We start from the raw sequence: 12,765 nt of genomic DNA, 5'->3' as shown, positions 1-12,765 counted from the left end.
TATAGTTAGGGACTGGTTCAGGTTTATAGTTAGGACTGGTTCAGGTTTATTTAGGACTGGTTAGGTATAGTTAGGACTGGTTCAGGTTTATAGTTAGGACTGGTTCAGGTCTATAGTTAGGACTGGTTCAGGTCTATAGTTAGGACTGGTTCAGGTTTATAGTTAGGACTGGTTCAGGTTTATAGTTAGGACTGGTTCAGGTCTATAGTTAGGACTGGTTCAGGTCTATAGTTAGGACTGGTTCAGGTTTATAGTTAGGACTGGTTCAGGTTAGGACTGGTTCATATAGTTAGGACTGGTTCAGGTAGTTATAGTTAGGACTGGTTCAGGTTTATAGTTAGGACTGGTTCAGGTCTATAGTTAGGACTGGTTTCTATAGTTAGGACTGGTCTATAGTTAGGACTGGTTCAGGTTTATAGTTAGGACTGGTTCAGGTCTATAGTTAGGACTGGTTCAGGTCTATAGTTAGGACTGGTTCAGGTTTATAGTTAGGACTGGTTCAGGTATAGGACTGGTTCAGGTCTATAGTTAGGACTGGTTCAGGTCTATAGTTAGGACTGGTTCAGGTCTATAGTTAGGACTGGTTCAAGTCTATAGTTAGTCTGGACCTCTTACCCGTAGATGTCCAGGACTCCGATGAAGGAGTGCTGTTTGGAGGAGGTGTGCAGAGACTTGTTGATGTGCTCTACGATCCAGTCGAACATGCGAGCGTAGATGTGTTTGGCGAGCGCGTCGCGGGCGTTCTCCGCCTGCTTGGTCGACATGTTCTTCACGTACGTCTCGGACGCGGTGACCAGCTTCCTGTGACAGAGCCAGTGCTCCATCTGCTGCAGCTCCACCCCCAGCAGCCTGCAGAAGTGCTTCAGGTGGAGGTTGTCTCTCTGCAACACACAACACACAGCTTCACCTGTTAGAGGACTCTGACCAGCTGATCTTCAGGGTGAGCCGTAACCATGGCGACGTACCGAGACGTGACAGGACTCTCCGTCTCGCTCCGCGCATATCTCGATGTTTCCCAGATGAAGGATGGAGGCGACCACTTTGAAAATGCTGCTCTGACTGCCGTCCTTTATCCCTGAAACCAGATGATTGAAGACATGAAATGAAAAAGGTGAAAAGAGTTGAGCACTAATAAATACACGAAAAAAGTGTTTTGGGGGTTTAGAAAGATAATAAACTAGTTTTAAATGACCTGCAGAATGTTTTATTGTTGCTGCAGGAGGTGAAAATACAACTTCTTCTATAAATTAATCTTTAATAAGAGTTTGAGAACATCCTCCAGTTGGTCTCTTTGGTTTCATAATAATTGAACAGGAGCCAGACTGAGCTCCGTTTTTTAACATGAACGTACTCACAGTTTCAAGATCCACTGAAGTAGTTTTGGTTTAATATATAATATATAATATTAATCATTATTAATGTTTGGATCCGCCCTCACCCAGCAGTGTGAAGGCCTCTTTGGTCTTCTCCAAGTCTTCAGCATCGTTCACTCCTTCGATGAAGATGTTCTCTCCCATAGACGTGAAGGTGAAATCTTCTGCACTGGCTGAGAGTCAAGAACGAATTAAGAACTCAAGTCAACAGGTGAAAAACATGTGACCAACAGGTGAAAAACATGTGACCAACAGGTGAAAAACATGTGACCAACAGGTGAAAAACATGTGACCAACAGGTGAAAAACATGTGACCAACAGGTGGACAAAAGGCCAACGACAGGCGGACATCTTTGACTAAATAGTAAAATACATAATAAGTTCATCTTAAACCTGTGAAACAGTTTCTTCCCCAGAAAAACAACATCAGTCTTCTTCATCTTATTGATCTTCAAAGTCAAACATTTACATCAACAGCTGTTCATCTCATTTCAATCCTCAATTCAAACCTCTCAGGGCTCCTGTTACTGATGGAGTTACTGATGGAGCTCCTGTTACTGATGGAGTTACTGATGGAGCTCCTGTTACTGATGGAGCTCCTGTTACTGATGGAGTTCCTGTTACTGATGGAGTTCCTGTTACTGATGGAGTTCCTGTTACTGATGGAGCTCCTGTTACTGATGGAGTTCCTGTTACTGATGGACTGATGGAGTCCCTTACTGATGGAGTTCCTGTTACTGATGGAGTTCCTGTTACTGATGGAGCTCCTGTTACTGATGGAGTCCCTTACTGATGGAGTCCCTTACTGATGGAGTCCCTTACTGATGGAGTTCCTGTTACTGATGGAGTTCCTGTTACTGATGGAGTTCCTGTAACTGATGGAGCTCCTGTTACTGATGGAGCTCCTGTTAAAGTTGGAGTATTTGTCCATAAAGAGCAGCAGTGACTCACTGAGGCTGAGGTCTTTGAACTCTGGTAAGCTGGCGGAGGCACACAGCTGGTAGAAGATGTGATAGTTCCTCTCATCTTCAGCCTGAAACACATTTAACCACACAAATCAAACAGTGAAACTCAGCGAAGCAGTCGGTCGATGAACCGAGGCAACGAACCCCACCGACCTGAAACACCACCCGGGACTTCTCCAGCAGGTATGTCCTCATGTTGGCTCCGATGATGTGGTAATGTCTGCTGAAGCCGATCTGGATGTACTTCCCAAAGCGGCTGCTGTTGTCGTTTCGAGTGGTTTTGGCGTTTCCGATGGCCTGATGAGCAGAGAGGAGAGTGTCATCAGCGTAATGTTACACAGGAATATTAGTGGAATATACATTTTCATCAGCCATGTAAACAACTCAGTAGGAATATTGTGTTTTTCAGAATAAGGACAAAAACTTATTCTGAAAAACTGGAATGTAAATGTAGTCAGTGTATCTAAAACATGCTTCTTTCTAATGTTGTGTGATACTTTACTGAGTTATTGCAGCTGATTGGTCCGAAACTAGTGTCAAAAAATAAAGATATTAAGAAAAAGTCTGAGAATATGGGTTCTTCATCTAGACAACATATAGGGGTCTGTAATTCTTTTCTATAAAGATTATTCTAAAGAGAAAAACGGATGTTCAAAGATGCTCATACACAGTTTACATGAAGATATAATTCAAAATACTGTAGTTTTTGGAGGTACAATTGTGAAATTTATCACACTACATCTACCATGACGTCAAAACAATGTAGTTTTTTCATGAGCAAAATTTATTTAGCGTGTATTTGCAGTAGCGGTTTACAGTAAAATGTTTTTATTAATTTAAACATGTTTCTGGATGGTTTGAGGAGGACAGTCTGAAAGTTTTAGATATTTAGGAGGAGATACGTTTATGTAGTTTTATGTTTTTTGACATAGACTTTGTATTCCTGAGAGCTCAGAACATCTGAACTCTGCTGACGTGGAACTACATTTTGGTGGAAGTTGCAGATCCATAAAACATTTCACTGATTTGTTATGAATGTTTAAGGTTTTAAACCTACACAGCGGCTGTAGCTTCATATTATCTGGTTTCAGTTTGAACATCAGACCCTCAGTTCTCTGAATGAAATCCTTGAACCCACTGACCTCCATGATGGGACTGGAGGCGAGAACCTTCTCCTCCACGTTAGTGTCGCTGGCCGAGCCTCCCACCGTGGCGAAGAACCGCATGGCGTACTTTGCAGAAACCGTCTTTCCTGCTCCGGATTCTCCGCTCACGATGATCGACTGATTCCTCTCGTCTCTGAGAAACATCAGACACAAGAAGAGTTTCTTCAGCTGGTGAGAAGCTGCTGCTGACGGATGATATTCAGAGGAACATCTTCTACCAGAACACAGTGTATGATGTGATTGAGTATTAAAATGTGGTAATATTAAGAGTAGAAGTCTGACCTGGCCATCTGCTTGTAGGCCTCTTCAGCCACAGCGAATATATGCGGGTCCATGTCACCCATGTTCTGACCGCTGTAGGCCCGGATCACCTCCTCTCCATAAATGTGCAGCTGGTCATACGGGTTGATGGCCACCAGCACGATCCCTGATCAAACAAACAAAGTATATATGAAGTCAATAAACATGTAAAGAACAAACAAACAAATACATGAACAAAAATATATAAACGCAAATAAATACATACATACATACATACATACATAAATACCTTAATAAATTAACCAACAAACAAATACATAAATAATACAAATAAATAATACAAATAAATAATAAATAATAAATAAACAAACATAAATAATTTAATAAATGAATAAATAAATATAATAATATAATATAAATCTAAGCACGCTGTAAACAGACATGTATAAACTGTACATATCCACCTACTTATAAAGTATTAATTCCATTAATCCTTCATTGTTTGTCTTGTTAACAGAAACACTAGATTTGTGTGTGTATATATAGAAACTATTTATTACTATCATTACTATCATAATTATTATTATTAATATTATTCTGGTGTGCGGTGGACGCTGACTGACCGCAGTAGGTGTAGATGTGGTTGGGCTCCAGGAAGCGGACCTTGAGGTTGTGGAGGACTGCAGGTTCATGGAGGTAGCTGAGAGCCGTGAGGTCGTTCTCTCCCACCAGGATGTCGGGGTTACGCAGGAAAGGAAGGGGGTTACTCTTCGGACCCACCGGGTACTCCAGAGGCTGAGCAGACATAATCAATACACCATCAATACTGATGATACACTCTCTTCACTGTGTGACTCCTGTGACTCAGATAAATACCGTCTCATCCTCCAGCTTGAGGTGGAGCACCGGCTCTCCTTCTTTATAATCTCTGACGATCTCTGCAGCTCTCCACACATCGTCGGGGTCGGGGATCCAGACCCGCGTGAACTGAAACACAGCACGGAGTACTTCAGACAAGCACTGAGAGAATACTCTGGTACTGCAGTAAAAGTCACAGTACAACACTGAGAAAATACTCTGTTACGTACTTCATTTAGAGTCCTAGTACCACAGTGTAAAAATACTCTGTTACTTCAGTAAAAGTACTACACTAGGAAAATACTGTTCTCACACACACACACACACACACACACACACACACACACACACACACACACACACACACACACACACACACACACACACACACACACACACACACACACACACACACACACACACACACACACACACACACACACACATATATATATATATAAAAAAAATACTTATTTGTATATGCTGTTAGTCATTTGTTCATGATTTTGTTTTTAACAGCACAAAGATAGATGATCACAGTCTCTGAATAAATAAAATCTTCCATTTTCTCTATTTTATGATTTTTTATAAGATGTTCTGCTGATGCAGCAAAAATAAAGAAAATAAACACAACATGAAACAACAGATTCAGATCTCAGCGAGTTCTTCAGAGTCTTCAAGGTTCTCTCTCTTCTCTCTAACGAGGAATAATTAGTTTGACTTCTCTCTGCAGATTAACCCGGATCAAAGGCCTCATTAACTTTCACTCACTATCTTTACAGCAGAGAACACTTCATCATGTTGAACCGAAAATCTGAAACAATGAACATCACAGAGCTGTGAAGGTTCCTGCAGACAAAGTCACCTTCATGTTCTCACGTTCTCGGATAGGTAGTGATGAAGCAGAACAAAAGAAATCAGAAGCTACTAGAATCCTGTGGACTAAAAATGTGGAGACGCTTCACTAAAAACACAAATGTTTACAGGGAAAGTTCACTCCAAAATCAAAGCTACATATTTGTACTGATGCCTCCTGTTGACCCTCTAATAAAGATAATCCATAGACCTCGTTTTGAGCAGTTTGACCAGGAGGTAACCTTCAGTTCTTTAAAGGGAAGTCAAAGCTTCCTGTGTTAAAGCTGCATTCTCTCTCCTGTCCACCAGGGGGCGACTCCTCTGGTTGTATAGAAGTCTATGAGAAAATGACTCTACTTCTCTCTTGATTTATTCCCTCAGTAAACATTGTAAACATGAGTTTATGGTCTCAATCTCTAGTTTCAAGTCTTCTTCAATACAGCATGATGTTCATTTAGTAAATGATGCTCCATTTAGAGTCAAACAGACCATAAAGCAGGGGATGCTTTAGGGCGGGGCTTAAAGTGATTCATCTCCTCTACAACCAGAAACCAGCAGAACAACGTTGGATTTGTTAACTCTTTGATCGATGTATAAATCAGCTGATCAGCGCCCTCTGGTGGACAAACTATGTAATGGAGACTGTTTCAATATCATCGTGGGTTAACGTGGTTTACTGTTACTCATCATCAGACATATAAACATAAACTGCAGTAAAATCAAATCTCTGAACAACAGATCTCATGTTTCAGAGTCCTGCAGGATTAAATCTGGACAGGAGGATGTTGTTCGTGATGAAGCATCGACTAAAAACAGGAAGGACTTCTTGAACGGACGTTAACGAGCTGCTTCCTCTTGTCTGTGATTCTCAGTTAATCCTTCATGTCGTGTTTTCTCAGGAGGAGAACATCTACCGACATCGATGCAAATCTGCTTCTCTGAAACCAGAAGGTCATTTGAATAAAAACACAGTTTCCTGTTGGGACTCACCTGAAGTCACATGACTCTAAACCCTGAACCTGAACGCACCACCTGTTCTCTTTGTCTGTTTAATAAAGAAGTGAGAATTAAATAAAACATAGAAACTACACTGTTGTCAACAAGCTTAAAATAAACAAATATTAAATGGACACGATATCCTCGATTCATTAAATAATATTATCAAATATATATATTTAACACACAATAATGTTGTATGTTTATACATAGTTTATGTGTAGTTTCAATGTTTATATATAGTTCATATATAGTTTATAAGTCTCATTATATTAGTCAGTCATGTTGCAGCAGACTCTAAAACTCCACAGAGTTCATTCTGACCTGAGATCTGCTCTTTATTCAGCGACCTACTTTCACATGAACGTACATTTTTACGTACATTTTTACTTATTGACACTTATAGTTTATATGAAACAACTTTCAAACAATAATTATACTGATTCATTTGTAGGTGAAGAGAAAGTTAAGAAGCAACCGTTTGGATAATTGATTTAAAGTTGTTTTTTTCTAACATTTAAAAATAAAACTTGATATCAGACATTTTTCTGACGCGTCACAGAACAGATGATTAACCGATCAATCAATAAAGTATCTGTCGGGTAAATCAAAATGTTTAAATGATCGTTAGCGTTCTCATTATTAAAACCATTAAACACTGAACGGAGTCCTCTGTGACCATAAACACAACCAACAGCCAATCAGAGCGGCCCGTCAGTCTGCTGTCTGTTTATCTGGGACAACCCAGAAACCGACCAATGACAGCGCAGCATGTCGTCCACATGGAGAGAGACTCAGCAGCACACACACACACACACACACACACACACACACACACACACACACACACACACACACACACACACACACACACACACACACACACACACACACACACACACACACACACACACACACACACACACACACACACAGAGCTTGCTTTATTTAGGGGGGGAGGAGGAGGAGGAAGAGGAGGGGTAAGAGGAGGAGGAGCAGCAGAGTCGTTGGACAGGTTTAGTATAAAAGTCTGCAGCTGGAGACAGACAGAGACGGACGGACAGACAGACAGACAGACAGACAGACAGACAGACAGACAGACAGACAGACAGAGACAGACAGACAGACAGACAGACAGACAGACAGACAGATGGACAGTGACGTCATCACTCTTTCTGTCCCTGAACCGAAGCAGTGAGACGGTTTGTAATCTGTCTCACTGCTCAGACTGAGAGCAGCTCGGTCTCAGGTTTCCTCTCAGAGAGACAGGTGAAGACTCCGCCCCCTGATGAGTCAGCACAGTGACATCACACCTGAGGGAGGGGGGGGGGGCTGGGTGTGTCCGGCAGGAAGCAACAACAACACACCTTTACACCTGAGAGGAACTTTGATCTGATGACATCAGCAGGTTTCTACACAAAGAGACTTCACTCTGATTTATTTTAAACAAAAGGATCTGATCTGTTCAAACATCCAGATGTTCTGATATTCAGACTTATTATCAGATTTATTTTATTCACTCTGATCTCTTCTGATATCGTCGGATCGTTTATTGTCGGAGTGAAACTCAGAGAGTGAAACACGATCTGAGGAAACACTCTGAGGTTCACAGATCTGTTTCTAGGTTTACATATCATTTGTTTTGGTGATTTGGTGCATTACAATAAAAATAAACATAGTAGAGAAAATATAAAAAAATCATGAAACATAAATATTAAATAGGAATTTATAAAAAAATACGAAAACTGTGTATATTATATATATTTTGTCAATATTATATATTTTATATATATAAAATGTAAAGAGCTTAAAAGAGCTAGTTAGGTTATTATCCATCCGTCCATTTTCTGTAACCTGCTTATCCAGTTAAGGGTTGCAGGGTGCTGGAGCCCATCTCAGCTGTCAATGGGTGAAGGCAGGGTTCACCTGGACAGGGTTCACCTGGACAGGGTTCACCTGGACAGGGTTCACCTGGACGGGGTTCACCTGGACAGGGTTCACCTGGACAGGGTTCACCTGGACGGGGTTCACGGGGTTCACCTGGACAGGGTTCACCTGGACAGGTCTCCAGTCTGTCACAGGGCTACATATAGAGACAAACAACCATTCACACTCACATCCACACCTACGGGATATTCAGAGTCTTCAGTTAACCTAAGCTGCATGTCTTTGGACTGTGGGAGGAAGCCGGAGAACCCGGAGAGAACCCACGCTGACACGGGGAGAACATGCAAACTCCACACAGAAGGTTGTCTGGCCCGGGAATTGAACCCAGGCCCCTCTTGCTGTGAGGCGACAGTGCTAACCACTACACCACCGTGCAGCCCTAGCTAGGTTATTATTATATTATATATATCATATTATTCTAAGATTATTATTTATTAATTATTCAGAGGAAGAAGCTGCAGTACAAATTAAACTCAATATGAACAATGAAGATTATCAATAAGGTGAAAAACTAAGACCTCTCCAATGCATCATGTCCCCATAATTATCATTATTATTATTAACCCCAAACACATGTAGGAGAGATTACACCCCACCCCCACCCCACCCCCGTGGTGGTTCAGGATAATCCGGTTCCTCAAGAACCCAAAACCTTCAACATTCTTCTTCTGCTGTTCAGTTCAAACAACAAACTAAACAGACAATCAATCAGTCAATAACAGGAAATGAATTCATATTGATAATTCATTTATGGTTTCAGTGTCTCAGACTTCCTGTTTTTCTCAGTGAACTCAATAATCAATCAAATAAATGTATTAAACACCATCAGACACTAAACTAGACACTTAAGAATGCAGAATTATGTAATAAATATTTATAATAAACATAAATATCTGATCAGATCTGCATCAATAACAGAAGATCATGACTCAGCAGAGTCTCAGTCCTGAAGGGACCAGATGGGTCTGCAGGATTACTCAACCTCACAGCGGGGGGTTAAGTGGCCTTAATGACGACGTGGACTACAGAGTCCAGCAGGAGGATTAACGAGCTGCTGTCTGCATCAAAGCTCTGATCACATCACATCACTATTATATATAAATATATATATATATCTATATATATATATATATATATATATATATATATATATATATATATATATATATATATATATATATATATATATATATATATATATATATATATATATATATATATATATATTATATCAGAATATCTCTGTATTTTTTAATCTGTGTTTTATTGATCCAGGACTAATATTTATTAATGAATCTGACTTTTATATTCATAAAGTTGACTTTAGCAGACACTGATATAAACACAAAGTGTCCCTTAAAAAATGATGTGATTAATAAAACAGCTGCTTCTTAATTTTCCATCGACGGAAATATAGACGAGTTCAAAATGTTAATTATCAGATAATATTCTGTCCATAATTCTCATTAAAGCTTCAGTCTCTTCATCAGTGAGGTGATTCATGCAGAGTGACAATGACTTTTAAAACTGTTTAAAATGTAAATATTACTTTTATATTAATAATGAAATCTATATTCAACGAGTTTAACAGTGAAAACATTAAATCAGTAAATCAAATTCACACAGTTGTGAACATATATTAAATAATCAGTGACTTAAAGTGTTTCTATATTTAATATTGTGAAAACGGAGCCAAAGCATTTATGAAACATTGTTAAACTCACAATGAATCTAGATGACGAGTGGTTAAATATAAATATACAACAGACGGTAAAAAAAGAGGAAGACGTTTAGAACGAAGGTGTGTCGACCACAAACACAAAACTACAAACATCATTAAGAATAATTATCATCCACTTCCTCAGTGATAAACCATAAACACAAACATGTGATGAGCTCTGATGACAGACGGGTTTCTATTATCGACACCAGTTATTCATCTGTGGATCATTTATTGATCAATCGATCCATTAATCTGATCAGAAAGTAGAACAAACTGAAGTCTTCAATATGTTTATGTTGTTTAACCTCAAACTGGAAGAAGATGAAGAAGAAGAAGAAGAAGAAGAAGAAGAAGAAGAAGAAGAAGAAGAAGAAGAAGAAGAAGAAGAAGAAGAAGAAGAAGAAGAAGACGATGATGGAGAAGAAGAAGGAGAAGAAGAAGATGGAGAAGAAGAAGAAGAAGAAGAAGAAGAAGAAGAAGAAGAAGAAGAAGAAGAAGAAGAAGAAGAAGATGATGGAGAAGAAGAAGAAGAAGAAGATGATGGAGAAGAAGAAGAAGAAGAAGAAGAAGAAGAAGAAGAAGAATTCACTTTAATATGAAACAGATATTAGAGATGAATATGAGCTGTGTTAAACATACTGTTTCTTTTATTACGGCGTTGAGAGGCGGAGTCTTTCTGTCTCTGAGGGTCAAACTCCAAACACACTGGAGCCTACGTTTCCCACAATGCACCTGCAAAGTGTCTCTCATCTGGCTGGTAAACAGCCACGTCTTTCTAACTCCTCACTGTGACGAACGTTTAACCCGATGACGTCACTGTGACGTCACTGTGACATCACTGTGACGTTATAGACATGCTGAACTAGAAAAGGTAATAAAGCAGATTTAAGGAAGTATTTATGTTTTCAATATGTGTTAATAAAGGTTTTAAAAACTGCTTTGTTGTGCTATATATCAAGTGTTAGCTATAAATCAGAGTCACTCTGATAGTGATGATTATGGTTATTATCAGATTCACTAAAACACTATCAAACAGTGCACTCTGATTTAAATCTCCAATATGAAGTTATTACCAAACAGAAGTCAAACAATCAAACTGATGTTTCACAACTGTATCTCTATTTCCTTCTGGCTCCAGACTGAATTATGACAATAACTCAATAAGTCACACTGAGGAATCATGAACGGTTCTGATCTGCACCTGCTGCAGAACTCCATTCAGAAATATCGACATTATCTCTGTGACACAACCACACAGCAGAACTCTGCACAGTCCTCTGGCTCTCATATGCTCCTCAGCACAGGTGAGATGGTTCAGCACAGGTGAGACCTGGGATGGTTTAACACAGGTGAGACCTGGGATGGTTTAACACAGGTGAGACCTGGGATGGTTTAACACAGGTGAGACCTGGGATGGTTTAACACAGGTGAGACCTGGGATGGTTTAACACAGGTGAGACCTGGGATGGTTCACAGGTGAGACCACACAGGTGAGACCTGGGATGGTTCAGCACAGGTGAGACCTGGGATGGTTTAACACAGGTGAGACCTGGGATGGTTTAACACAGGTGAGACCTGGGATGGTTTAACACAGGTGAGACCTGGGATGGTTCAGCACAGGTGAGACCTGGGACCAGGTGAGACCTGGGATGGTTTAACACAGGTGAGACCTGGGATGGTTTAACACAGGTGAGACCTGGGATGGTTTAACACAGGTGAGACCTGGGATGGTTTAACACAGGTGAGACCTGGGATGGTTTAACCCTTTGCTCTCCTGAGGCTCCGCCCCCCAGAAGGAGTGAATAAGGTGGAGTGTGCAGTGTACGGACTCTGCGTGCAGGTGAGCAGCAGTGTGACGTCATGAGCTCCACAGGTAGAGTGACTCACCTGTGTGTACAGCTCGTTCACAGACATCGTCCGGCTCGAGAACTAACTACGCTCGTGCAGTCGGTCCCATCAAAGGTTCTTTTCAATCCTGCAGGTGAGACAGAACCCCGGTGCGCGCGGACAGGTGTCCCCGGTGCGCGCGGACAGGTGTCCCCGGTGCGCGCGCACAGGTGTCGGTCAGTTTGTTCGGCGTCGCTTCGGGGAGCCGCTGAGCCTCGTGAGTTCCCGGTGCCGGCAGGTGTTCCGCTCCGGTGATCACACTGCTGTGCTCCCGGTAGAACCCGTTAGAACCCGGTAAACCCGGTAGAACCCGTTAGAACCCGGTAAACCCGGTAACGAAGTAAAACAAGCGGCTGCAGGACGAAGACTTCCGGACAGAACAGAAAGCCTCTGATTGGCTGCTCGCTGTTTCCCTCCACACACACACACACACACACACACACACACACACACACACACACACACACACACACACACACACACACACACACACACACACACACACACAGACACACACACACACACACACACACACACACACACACACACACACACTGCTTCAATTGATCAATTAAAGTAATTACAAACAAAGTCTTTGATTCCAGTCACTTCTTCTGTTGTGGGAGGAGTTAATAAAGTTATTTGAATAATTTGATTTAATAAGAAGCTCCTGCATCACGATATTTATTTAATAAATTAACTTTATTCAGTTAATTCACTATTTATTTGCTCTC

At 40.8% G+C, this 12,765-nt stretch overlaps 1 protein-coding gene across 1 annotated transcript in view; it reads right to left on the bottom strand.

The window, feature by feature from the left end:
- Positions 1–12,406, bottom strand: part of myo5b (myosin VB) — a 30,140-nt gene extending 17,734 nt beyond the window's left edge. Inside the window, 10 exon segments of the mRNA XM_054612984.1 lie at positions 616–881; positions 966–1,075; positions 1,439–1,546; positions 2,325–2,406; positions 2,492–2,635; positions 3,481–3,637; positions 3,787–3,931; positions 4,389–4,560; positions 4,642–4,752; positions 12,032–12,406. Coding sequence (XP_054468959.1) covers positions 616–881; positions 966–1,075; positions 1,439–1,546; positions 2,325–2,406; positions 2,492–2,635; positions 3,481–3,637; positions 3,787–3,931; positions 4,389–4,560; positions 4,642–4,752; positions 12,032–12,058 — 1,322 coding nt within the window. The 5' untranslated portion in view covers positions 12,059–12,406.
- Between the last annotated feature and the right edge of the window lie 359 nt (positions 12,407–12,765).

Source organism: Anoplopoma fimbria, chromosome 14 (genome assembly GCF_027596085.1).
Source record: "Anoplopoma fimbria isolate UVic2021 breed Golden Eagle Sablefish chromosome 14, Afim_UVic_2022, whole genome shotgun sequence".
NCBI classification, from domain to species: domain Eukaryota; kingdom Metazoa; phylum Chordata; class Actinopteri; order Perciformes; family Anoplopomatidae; genus Anoplopoma; species Anoplopoma fimbria.
Note: the sequence above shows the minus strand (reverse complement) of the source record. Positions and strands in the feature narration are given on the sequence as shown.